The sequence below is a fragment of the Garra rufa genome, chromosome 7 (assembly GCF_049309525.1).
Source record: "Garra rufa chromosome 7, GarRuf1.0, whole genome shotgun sequence".
In the NCBI taxonomy this organism is placed as follows: domain Eukaryota; kingdom Metazoa; phylum Chordata; class Actinopteri; order Cypriniformes; family Cyprinidae; genus Garra; species Garra rufa.
The window spans coordinates 20,398,888-20,411,799 of record NC_133367.1 but is presented as its reverse complement, the minus strand read 5'-3'; the positions used below and the strand labels follow the sequence as shown (position 1 = coordinate 20,411,799).

At 40.7% G+C, this 12,912-nt stretch overlaps 1 protein-coding gene across 1 annotated transcript; it reads right to left on the bottom strand.

Annotated features, from left to right (window-relative positions):
• Window positions 1–508: 508 nt before the first annotated feature.
• Window positions 509–12,516, bottom strand: rnd3a (Rho family GTPase 3a). Its single transcript, XM_073844070.1, has 5 exons — window positions 12,194–12,516; window positions 11,970–12,057; window positions 5,569–5,678; window positions 3,468–3,602; window positions 509–3,181 (listed from the first exon to the last, which is right to left on the bottom strand). The coding sequence occupies exons 1-5, from the start codon at window positions 12,341–12,343 to the stop codon at window positions 2,933–2,935; spliced, it is 732 nt and encodes a 243-aa protein (XP_073700171.1). The 5' UTR covers window positions 12,344–12,516; the 3' UTR covers window positions 509–2,932.
• Window positions 12,517–12,912: the final 396 nt, after the last annotated feature.

Below are 12,912 nucleotides of genomic sequence, written 5' to 3'. Positions count from 1 at the left end.
GCCTTGACTGAAGCTAGTCGATGTGGCATTTCTATACCCGAACCAGAGTTAATGCTGAATAGTGTTCGCATCAAGAATATTTGACACCATATTTGTCTCTGGAAAGTCAATGTTTTTTGAAATTATGACCATACTTCAGCTCAAAATGAGTAAAATGAAGCTAGAACGCTCTGAGCTACAGGCCTGTGGGGTTATGAATGAAGACTGCGGAAAGGGCTGGGCGAAGGTCACCTGAAGGTCATTTCCTTCCGCGGGGGGAAGTGACCCGAAACTGCATGAATGAATTTGAGGAACACACAGGAAGAGATCCAACGCCCAAGGCAAAGTCACACATACTCGGAATGTAATAAGGAATGAGTCACTAGGAATGAGACGATGAATTTCAACTGCACTGAAAAACATCTGCCGGCTTTATGAAGATACTGTCGTTTGTATAATATCATCTAAAAATGTTATGAAAAAGTAAAATTCCTATGAAATGGATCAAGCAAAAGGAAGAGGAAAAAGATTTCATATCAAAAAGAGCTTTTTCATTTTATTTTTGCATTTATTTTTAAGGGAAAAAATATATAATTCAATAAATATTATGGCAACATCAACAAAAACAGACATACATGGACATCAACACACACAGAAGGCATTAAAAAATTACAGAAATCCTACATTAGGAAACATTTGTTTTTGTTTTTTTGTTTTTTTTTAACAGCACCTACACATTTCTCAACATTTACACACACCAAAAATTGTTTAATACTGCCTATGTGAAAACAAACTCTGTGACACAGTCGAGGAAATTCTCTCTGACCCATTAGAAACAATACAAACGAATGTAAAAAAGACAGGTTTTGTTTGTTTTGCGCAAGTTTTAACGAAAAGTGCAACTACAAACATGCAGCAAATGAGACTCTGCAGCTAGCTTCAAACGTCTGAAGATTTTGTATTTGAGAAACTTTTAGCACTACAAAGGTGAGACGCATTTTTTTTCCACGGCTCTGCGAGGCAATATACAGATTTTTGTTTGTTTTGAAAGAGAAAGAATGTGCAATCAATCACTTTTCTCAATCCTCTCGCATGTGTTTAAAAGCAGACTGCATAGTTTAGTACAGAGAGGAGAGATTTTTTTTTATTGTTTTTTGAAAACCTTTTTATTTTCTTTTGTGGAATGGGCAGACAAAAGCGCAAATTTAATACGACCTTGAATTGATATTTGATTGTTTATTCGTTATTTCAACAATTGTGCTTAAACAAAATTTCACATTTGTCAGAAAAGGCACAAATGTTCACGTAACGTGACTGATAATGACGATTTACAATGAAAAGCTAGTTTTGTGCTATTTTAATAGTGTTGTTACGGGAATAGTGGTGTTATTCTTATTTCAGCATTCGCACTGACAGAAATTAAATCGCTGGATGTCACCAACTCGCTATACTGTTGGTTTCTAATATTTGCTCCTACTAGGTATCAGTTATGATGATCAGTTGTCTAAAACGGACTGGTTTAGCTGGATTTTTGTCTAGTATATGTTACATTCATGATATTGTTTTAGAAGTCTCAAGATCCTCACTGCAGAACACAAGATCCAGGGGCCGAGGTTAGATCCGGGTCCAGATCCAACTCCTCCCACTTTACATATCCCTAAACCTACCCATCTCCACCCCCCGGATGTGGATGTAACCTCACCCCCTTGATCTTGTGTACTGCAGTGAGGAGCTCCTAGGTATCTCTGGTCATTACGTTGCATCTTGCACTGTTCTGTTAAAGGTCCTACCGTAAATATTGTTCCAGGTTTGCAAAAAGTTGAACTCTAAACAGTCTGAAATCACCATCCATCATTACAAATTAATGACTTCCAGATGCTTTGTCGTTGCAAATCGCTGTCGGTGTGAATGCCCCTTCAGGGATAAACCAAATGCAAATGAATACTAAATGGTTAGGCCAATTCTCAAAGGTCGTATTTGCACTTTCATATACCCAGTCTATAAAGACAAGCGTAACCATGTTCTTACAGAACCATGAAAGAAGTTCTCATTGATCCACCAAAAGCCCTCAAAGACACATCCATCATGCACTTCCGAGCGTCAAACGTTGAGTCATCCGATTTGAAAACCTTCCAGTTCTTTGGTTTTTCTTTTTCTGAATCCTAATGAACCGTAATGTGATTATGAGGAGTTATAGAGAAAACGGTGCGAGTTCAAATATACCAGCGGCGTATCCATGGTGACAGTTTTAGCTGAGCTTAGCATAAGAAAACGAAAACCACGCACACACACAAACTCGTGCTCTTGGTCTACAGAAGGAACAAAACAGGCCGAGGAGGATCGAAGGAGGAAGTGATCCGTAACCACAGTGATACACTCTCGTTTCATATCCTCATTTAGCTGTACAGACTCGAAAAGAAAGAAGCGAGAGTTGTCCTTATCCAAAATTTCGCCATTTTGCAAAATCATCTTCCCCTTCGCTGTTCCGTCCATGCGACTGTTGAAACCAACCGAAACGTGCATCTTTTAAAAATAGCTGTGAGCCAAGGCTCACCGGAACTCTGGACTCAATGGTTATGTGATTCTGCTTCCTCTTTCCTTTCCTGCAGGAGAAGCTTCCAGAAAGAATCCTCCAGAGAGGAACCAGCTTCACGTCCAGGAGCAGGAAGGAAGGCCTCCCATTGGCCGAGAGGGTGGTGACATCCTCCTGCTGTGAGTGGATAAGTTTAGGAGAGGTGGTTGGGGCCGTAATATGGGTTCACGTCCGCAAGCTTGTCGAGTTCTGCCAACAAGAAGTGGAACCCTCAAACTGGAGAGACCTTCAGGTACATCGAGCAAATGTTCCCGCTCTCCAATTTTGCTTTGTCTTTGGAGGCAATTCCAGACCTTTCTGGCTTCCACAGCCCACCCTCACCATTTCCCAGAATGAATCTTTCCCCCCGAACGCCTCGCATTACATTACCGTGCAACTTTTTGCTTTGTCTTTGCGTAGGTCTGTTGCCACGGCTGCTAGGTCTGGTCGACTGGGCATGTGCGAGATGCGTTTGGTGGAGCGTGCCGATTTGTTGCGCTTGATGTTTTTGTTGTTCTTATTTACGCAAGCCAATGTTGCGACATGGAAAATGTCCCGCACACTGTTTTCGGACTGCACTGCGGAGCATTCGATATAAGGTGCGGATATCTGCTTGGCCATAGCTGAACCCTATAAGAGAAAGAGAGGATAGTGAGCTTAGATATGAAACAAAACCAGCAATTAACAAATAAATCATGATATTCGACACAAGTGCTATGATTACTGCTTGCAATTTCATCAAAATTAAGTTTAGAAGATTTAATGCATGGAGAAGATTAGTAACCTAAAGCACCAACGTTATTACTTGATATCTAACACCATTCTTATTACTTTACAAGGCAAATTACAGATCTGAAGTCGAGTGTCTCAGTGCCGTCCAACCCAACTGCGAATACAGTTTGTGAGAACCGCTCACCTGATCATATGACACCGGTGTCTGTCTATGATTTGACAGCTCCACTAAAGTCGTGAGGTCCGTTCTAAGGTCTGACTTGCATCCGACGAGCAGCATCTTTGTGTTGGGACAAAATTCCTGGATCTCCCCTTTCCACTGTAAGATAAAGAGACAAAACCATCAGGGAAAGATGAAACCAATTGGCCTTGATCCATCCCTGTCTGAGAGAGGACAAAAGACAAGAACAAGTGTTTCCTGTTCCCATTCTCTAAGCATTTCACGTTCCATCCGATCCCATCCCTTTTTTTCCTCGAGCACAAGAGTATTAATCTTCCTTGCTACAGGTGAGGGACATGTTTCCTGCTAGGATAAAGCTTGCACTGTAATGATTGCTTTTCAGGGTGTGTATCTGTGTGCGTCTTTCCAACAATGCTACAGGTGATCTGCATTCCTGTCCTTCCCAAACAAAGCATTTTTTGTGTTGGTGTGGCATTAAATCACCGGATTTAATCTGGCGGGAGGCAGGCGGGTGCAACACAGTCATACGATTGTTCACACAGGAACACGGACACCCTACATTCCCTCGTTCCCATGATCCTTTTGTGCTCACCTCTAGCTCCCAGGGGCCTCAAAGTCCCAGTGGACAACACTAGCTTATTCCATCAGGTACCCACGTGTAGCCTGATCGTATTTCCCATTCTGCAACCTAGATCTCAACCGTTTTAAGACAAACCACCCGGCTGAACTTCCACTCACATGGTCTAGTTAATACCAGCATAATGCTATCAAACCTGGGGCCCACCCTAACCGAGTGAAACGGAGCCACAGGCCATTCTAGACACCTGACCCCAGACTGAAAGTCTACAAGAAGATATGCTACTCTACCAAACAAAGGACAACTTTATTTGGATGCAACAAAGAGTGGGCAGATCACAAAGGAGTTGTAGAAGAATTTTTCTGAATCACAGGCAAGGCATTTCAAAGCCAATTAGACTGTCAGGAGCCAGAAAGGTCAAGCCTACAGTTTGATATCCAGGAGACTCCCAAAATGTGGTGTACCACACCTGCATTCTGCCCGCAGAAAGTCAATTGCTTAGACAATTACATTTTTTCCTTTATTAACAATGTAAAAATTAAGGAGTCTCTCTCATGTAGTCATTTCGGAGCCCTACATTTTGATTGGTTGATGGGAATGTTGTTCAAGACCCTAACGCCGTCTTAAAATCGAATTGGTTGAAGGGCATGTTCTTCAAGACCCCAACCCTAGTCCTAAAATCTAATTGGTTGATAAAATGTTCTTCAATACCCCATCCACAGTGCTAAAATCTGATTGTTTGATGAAAATGTTTTTCAAGAGCCCAACCCCAATCCAAAAATCTGATTGGTTGATGGAAATATTGTTTAAGACCCTAACCTGAGTCCTAAAATCTGATTGGTTGATGGGAATGTTGTTCAAGACCCCATCCCCAGTCCTAAAAACTGATTGGTTGATGGGAATGTTGTTCAAGACCCCAACCCCAGTTCTAAAATCTAATTGGTTGGTAAAATATTCTTCAATACCCCATCCACAGTGCTAAAATCTGATTGTTTGATAAAAAATGTTCTTCAAGAGCCCAACCCCAGTCCTAAAATATGATTGGTTGATGGGAATGTTGTTCAAGACCCTAACCCCTTCCTAAAATCTGATTGGTTGGTGAGAATGTTTTTCAAGACTCCATCCCCCCAGATTTTCACTCCTAAAATCTGATTGGTTGATGGAAATGCTCTTTAATACCCCAACCCCCATTCCTAGAATCTGACTGGTTGATGGAAAAGTTGTTCAAGACTCTATCCCCAGTCCTAAAATCTGATTGGTTGATGGAAATGCTCTTTAATACCCCAATCCCCATTCCTAAAATATGACTGGTTGATGGAAATGTTGTTCAAGACTCTATCCCCAGTCCTAAAATCTGATTGGATGATGAAAATATTGTTCAAGACCCTAACTCCATTCCAAAAATCTGATTGTTTGATAGGAATATAATTCCAGAAACAACAGTGGATCTTAATCAAATCATATCTTACTTGTTTAGCTCACATTAAGTGTGCAAAATCAATTATTACAGGTTGGAAAAACGCTCACCTTTTTTAGGACGCTGTCCAGTGTCTCTGGCCGGCTGATGTCAAAGCATATAATTACTGCGTCTGAGTCTGGATATGAAAGCGGCCTTACGTTGTCATAATAAGGGGAGCCTGTAACACAAAAAGGTGGATTGGTCAGGAAGAACAAAGTTCACTTGAACAAAAGCAGGCACCAAGAACTAGACAAGGATAGTGGGTCTGTCTGGAGGATCGTCAATTTATTACTTAACCTCATTTAACTTTTACTCAGCGATGCAGTACAGACAGTAATTTGAAAGCATTCATGAATTTTTAAACCGCTGAAGCCCCCTTTCAGACATACTAAACACGAAACTTTTACACATAAGTGCACACTTTTGCTTTTAGGAGGAATAAAGCTTTTAAGTAGGTTTTTATTTATAAAAAAATCTCAGCACACAAAACACTTCCTGTTCTCTGTCACTGGTAAAATGCTAAATAATGATGCTTGCCTTAGCAAACACTGCTAATAACCAGACCCTTGCCAGATGTAGCATTTCCCTCATGGTTAAAACTCTAGAGATGTTTTTCCTTTATGTGAACGGCATGGTCCAGAATTTACTCAGACAGAACAACGCATTCCCGCCCACCGCTAACTCTACCAGACACGGTATGTACAATCCACACAGGACAAACACATTTATAATGTGCCAGATTCCAGAACAGAGGTGGTGTTTATGAGAGAGAGAGAGAAAAAGAGGGAAGGGAGGTCTGTTTAGTTTGACAGAATGATAATTCCCAGTGCCAGAAGTTAAGTAGAAATATGTGAAGTTGAAAACACATGCAGCCGCAGGACTTTACAGCTCATTTTCCAACCGCAGCTACAGGCCAAAAAACAAGAACAACTCGGACAACCACATTTCACTCGAGACTGATTGCTTTTTTACGGTTAATCACTTAAACTCTAATTAGTATTGTGAATTAGTAACTATATATGAAAATCTAATTATCACATTTATTTGGAATTTGAAGTTTGGTAGCTACTTCTAGTGTACATATTATAAGGTGATATATGTTAGTGGGAATATACTTTTAAGTGGAAAAAATATACCACAAGTAATATTTTGTGTTTTGTTGTTGTTGCTTTTAGTTAGTTTTCGCCTTCTGCTTTTCTAAAGGAGATGCCCACACACACGCATACATGAATATACACACTTTCTATGGCAACCCCCACCCCACCACACACAGTTTTCTCTCTAAACAGCCCACTAAACACATTAGTATTGTTGCATTGGACAGAAAAACTAAATAAACCCAAACCCTGCTGTGTGCTTGTGTTTGCTTGTACAGTATTTGTGTAAGTAACAGCTAAATGGAGCGACACACACACTTGTGGAACACCGTAGCTATCACAACACACACCACATTCCACAATCTGTGAGTGTGTGTGTGTGTGTGTGTGTGTGTGTGTGTGTGTGTGTGTGAGGGATACTGACAGCTGATGGATTCCCCAAGTGTTCAAATGCTTCTCTAAACATGTGGTGACCATGTAAAAGCACACACACACAGTAAGGAATTCTTGGCCAATGGTGGTTTTGGCTTGAATCCCTCAATGTCTTCCTAATCTGCATCAAAACAAAGCAATAAACAGACACAATTCTTTGCAAAGCACATTTAAGCCCTAAGCTACTCTATAAAACCCTTGATGCTCATTCACGTATTAAAAAATTGCTAACACAACATCACAAACTCTTACAAAAAGGCTTTTTCAAACTCCACATCAGTACACGAGTTCCTCCTGAATTTAATTTCCTTGACTAACAAGGTAAGAATAATTTCAGAGAACATAACGGTTCACATGGCGCTTTTTTCCCCAGTGCCCCACCACACAATAGCTTCTTTGTGGACTATGAGAGCAAACCTTTCCTCACAGGAATGTGAGGCATGCAGGCCCAAATCACCGAGGTTAGAAATATGATCCGGCCGACAATAGTTGACCAGCTTTAAGGAGCGGGGCTCAGAGAGCCTGTCCCAGCAGGAGCCCATTGAAATGATCCCGGGAACGTTTTGTTTTCTGGGGTCAGCTGATAATGAGGTCTCCCCTTGCTGATAATAGTCAAGGGTTGGATTAAGGAGGTTAGATAGCAACATCTTAGTTCAGGACTTGGAAGAGACATGCAATAGCTGAATGATACTTATTTACAAAATAACAGTGTAAAACTAGCCTCAAATGCTGAAGCTTTCTCTTCACTTTCTTTAAAAGGCAACCTGAAATCTAAAACATTACAATTTATCCTCTTAATAAATGTAACTGGTGTAACTGTGCATCTTTGTAGCAGTACTTGGCCTTGCAAGTGGTATCTTATTGGCCAAAGTCAAACAGCCCACCCCAAGTCTCTAAGATGTTCTCCTAGTAGTGATTCTTGACCATAAATAGCCACTTTTTAAGATCCAATCAAATATCAAGTCGCACATTTCATTATTTACCAATAACTAGCCTATTTTCATTGTAGAGTTTGTGGCTTTTAGCTCCATGCTAGAGATTCACATTACTTTTCTGTAAGGAAACCTCCTATTCTGGCTTTCAGCCCACAACCTCAGCAATCTGATCAAGAAGTCTGATAAAAATTTCAACTATGAACAAGTGACATCTTAGAAGGTCATCCTATCAAACTTGCCAATTCAAAGACACCATCCAATCGAACTATGTCATGACAGCATATCCGTCACCAGCCTTAGGGGAGCAAGGAGATAGGACGCTTGAGGAACAATGGACTGAATTTGGGGCTATAGTTAACCGAAACGATATGCTTATCGTAAAACGTACAACTCACAAAGGAACAAAAAGATCCCAAAGCAGAGTGTGCGTATATTGATTGATCATGGTCTGACTGGTGGATAAGGAACCTTTTGAAACAGGCATGTCAAGATCCTGGCTTCACATCTGCAGGGGGTTTCTGGTCAATAAGTGTCTGGAAGAGAGAAGCTGGGGGAAGGGGTCTGATTCCATGGAGGATCGGCTATTAGGGGATATACACACACATGCTCATGGCCATCTAGAAGATCAGAGAGCATGCGGTCTCTTGTCTCCGGTAGGGTGTTATCCTGACACTTGGCCTCTTGTGTATCACATAACACACAATATATGCACATACACACTTGAGTTTCAGATTTAGAAGGACTTGCTAAGCCCTAGAATCAATATACACAAGAAAAGCCTAATGAAACATTCATGCAGCAGAATGGCAACAGCACTTTGACTTTGGAATAATGACCAAAGATTTCTCGGTTTTTCATTGGCGTGAGTGGGAATCATTTTAACAAACACAACAATGGGCAACAGTCCCAAAAAAGATGTTACGCAAGACTTGAGCTCGAGCAAAAGTAAAACAAACAGAAAGAAACACAATTGTGTTCTCCTCTTTTGTATCAGACACAAAAAAGTCTTGGTCATAGCCTTTCGGAAGCGAACTGTTTTAATTCAAGATGGTACGCATGTACTCTACTGTATCAATGGGTTCCATGGCAGATCAGTGATGGATGCTGCCAGCTGAATGGTGAATGGGGTCGTGACTCAACAGCTGATTGGTGGACAATGACAGGAGCAGCTCATGGTTGACGGGGATGGCAGCTGTTGCAAACAAAGCAGCACAAAGAAGAGATGCCAGGGAACTATCCATTCGGGCAATTCTGGGAGCAACCCCCAAATTCATTGCATGTTCAGAAACACTCAAGGCACGGAATATAAGATTATTCAAGGGCAAATGCCCAAGGTTTCCTAGTCCACATATCTCTCTCTCTCATTATCTGGAATGTGCTCAGGTGTGTTCGGAACTTGTTAAATCCTAGACTTAGGCATTTGAGAGAAAAGAAACACACACATTGGGGAGACCTTGGAGCCTGGCTCTGACACAATAACTTATACTGTAATGAACAACAGGCTGGAAGCCCACAGCCTGACACAAGCAACTAACTACATATCCAAACACCAGTATCAGACGGGCGGCCCTGCCCGCAGACGCCCACCGCAGACATCTGTCAGCCCAACACACTCCTGTACCTACATCACGAACCAAACTGAACCACCGTGCATTGAATTATCATCAGATATAGACCTAGTTTCAGCCTTAGAGATTGAAGAAATTATTCCGGATTTAAGCTGTAGCTCTTGATTTGTGACCCTGGACCACAAAACCAGTCTTAAGTAGCAAGGGTATATTTGTAGCAATAGCCAAAAATACATTGTTTGGGTCAAAATTATAGATTTTTCTTTTATGCCAGTAAAGATCATATTCCATAAAGATATTTAGTAAATTTCCTACCGTAAATATATCAAAATTGTATCTTTGCCAAATACTGTTCTATCCTAACAAATAAAGCTGATTTATTCAGCTTTCAGATGAAGTATAAATCTCAATTTTCAAAAATTGTAAAAATATAAAATTGACTGGTTTTGTGGTCCAGGGTCACATTTAACACTTGGGTCAAAATTTACACAAGCACAATTCTGATTCACAATATTAATCCAGATTGAGCACATGACTCTAAATGCTGGAATTTTTTCTCAGGATTGCCGCACATTTCTCTTTTCTAGTTTTAGGGAATATCTAATATCTTTTAGGGAATTTAACATTTGCATGTATGATATAGGTTCACATTAGCATGATTCATATTTCAAAAACTCTATATTGAGAAAAAACACAGATTTGACTCTAGATTAGCTCAGTTCTCTAGACCTAGAACTAGAAAAATGTCCTTTTTTGGCAAAGACTGGATTGGTGCTGGTCTAGCTAATGGACCAGCATGGCCACGCTGTTCACAAGTATCAAGTTTTGCTGGTTAAGCTAGTTAAGAAGCCAACATACCAGCATTCAAAACACAACATAGGCAAGTGACCAGCTGTGCTAGCCTTTCAGTAGGTCAAATTAGCACATGGCTCTCGATTTGTGACCCTGGACCACAAAACCAGTCATAAGGGTCAATTTTCTGAAATTGAGATTTATACATCATATATTCAAGCTGAATAAATAAGCCTTCCATTGATGTATGGTTTGTTAGGGTAGGACAATATTTGGTCTTTAAAGTTGTTCAAATGAAGTTCTTAGCAATGCATATTACTAATCAAAAATTTCAGATGCAAGAAATGGATTCAGATTGAGAATATGACTCTACGTTGGACTCTACCCTGCTGAAAAGACCAGCTTGGCTGATTTGGTGTTGGTCTATACCAATAGCTTAACATATACTAGTGAACAAAATATTTATTGCATAACTTTAGATTTCAGACCACACACAGCACCAAACAACCTAACCCCCCAGGTTCAGGTCTGAATGCAGTTTACTCCAGATCATAGTTAAGCCCCAAACAGGCCACCGTCTAAAGCAGTCTGTCTGGCTGGATGCTTTACAGGGCCTGTGATTACCTCCAGACAGCAGGTCTGATCTCTCCTGGGTGAGCTGAGCGCAAGCTCTGGAAACTTACCAATACCCTACATTCAAACTGAGCGAGCCAAGACCCCACTCTAATTTGCCTGTGTGGTCACGGCTGTTTGGTTTTGTTAAACGTGTGAATTGCAGCACGACCCCAGCTGTGGCAACAGTTTCGGTTTCATTTGTTTATCCAAAACATCACTTACAGCGTTCCCCGTGATGCCATCCTAACATTCCTTAAAAGTGAGGTGTCTGCGGATCATATTCACAGATGGGTGGAGTGTGTGAGAGTGTATTAGCAGGGTGTATATGTGTGTGTGTGTGATTAAACGCTTGGCAGGCTCTCCTACTGACTCAACAACTGAGAACCACTCAACCGCTCAGAAAAAGAAAGAAAAGCTATTAAACAAACCCAGATTTTCCTCCAGGCATAAACGTAAGCGCTAGCAATCACATCATTGCCCTGCACAACACAATGATGCATCAAAATAATGATTTGTTCACTGGATTCATGAACAAAACAAGTCTGGACATGTTTGGGATGAACAGAATTTGACTATAAATGGACATGATATACTAAATTAGCAACTTATAAAGCAAAACAATTACTGCATAGGTCAAACCCTGACTTTTAAAATTATACCAAGGCCTCCATTTCCTGACTGAATTGTATATTAACAGCCACAATGTTCATTACAGCATATTTACTCTCCATATCAAATGGAAATGAATTATATTTGGATTATATTCTCAAACACAATTTGTTAAGTTATATAACTCCAGTCACAACTAAAAAGCTAAAGTTCAGCATTAATATATTAATAATGTAATATATACATTGCATTATAGAGGAAATTTAACATGCAAGACTTTGCATGTTTTATAAAATATGTAACAAGAAGTCCAAGCTCTGGCTCTCTATCCACTATCCAGGGTCCTAAAAAAGGTTGAAGACCCCATACTGAAGTATAAATTTAGTGTACACACAATATATAAACATAATTTGAGACTCACCTGAGGTGTCCCACAGGCTGAGCTCTATTCTCTGCTTGTCAATCTCAAAACTTGCTGTGTAATTCTCAAACACAGTGGGTACGTAATTCTAGGGAAAAGACAGAAATATTACTAAACAGGTCTATCTTAAAAGATTAAATTGTAAAAATGAATGCACATGCTACGGAACTAAAGCAAATATCGTAACGCGCAGTTGCGCACCCATTGGATTTTACGCATCTCACCTCTGGGAAACAGTCTTTGGCAAAAACGTGGAGCAGAGCGGTTTTCCCACACTGGCTGTCCCCCACGACCACGATCTTACATTTGAGGCTCTGACTCGGATCCATTCCGGGCTGAAGAGACAGTTTCTGAATAGATCTTCTCTCCTTCATTGATTGTCTTTACGCGCAAGTCCGCGGAGGCGCACAACGGAGAACACACGCACAAACGCACAGCTTTCTATAATCACTCTGGAAAGGGTGCGGATTCCCTCTGCCCGTGTCCTGATCTCTCTCTCTCACTCTCCCTCTGCCTCTCCTGCAGGGATATACATCAACTGCTTGAATTCCAGACCTCTCACTTTTGAGGTATGTGCTGCGTTTTATATGAGCCCGGTAAACCAATCGCTGTCCTTGAAGACACCCAGAGGTCCTCCCCTTTCCCTCAGCAGGAGGAGGGGGAGAGCGCACCCTACAGGCCTTAATAAATATGACTTTGCTTCTATCTCTATGAAGCTGAAAGTTTCAATGACAAAAAAGTAAAAACAGCCATTAATAAACTGGGATACACTTTCAATACAAATACATTGTAGAATGTGGCTTGTTACTTTAGATCGTAATTCATAACACCAACATTTCAAATGAGTGATACAGCAGAAGTTCTAATAACAGCACAGCCACAAATTCATTTCAAATGCTCTCATACAAAGAAGCTTTTTTTTAGATGGATAGATCAGTTAATT

Bases quoted from the DNA above. Each gene is read 5' to 3' on its own strand.
- rnd3a (XM_073844070.1), bottom strand. From the start codon at position 12,343: ATGAAGGAGAGAAGATCTATTCAGAAACTGTCTCTTCAGCCCGGAATG. The intron at 5,679-11,969 runs GTGAGTCTCAAA...TTTGTGTTACAG, and splicing joins CAGCCTGTGGGACACCTCAG to GCTCCCCTTATTATGACAAC. The intron at 3,603-5,568 runs GTGAGCGTTTTT...TTTATCTTACAG, and splicing joins TGGACAGCGTCCTAAAAAAG to TGGAAAGGGGAGATCCAGGA.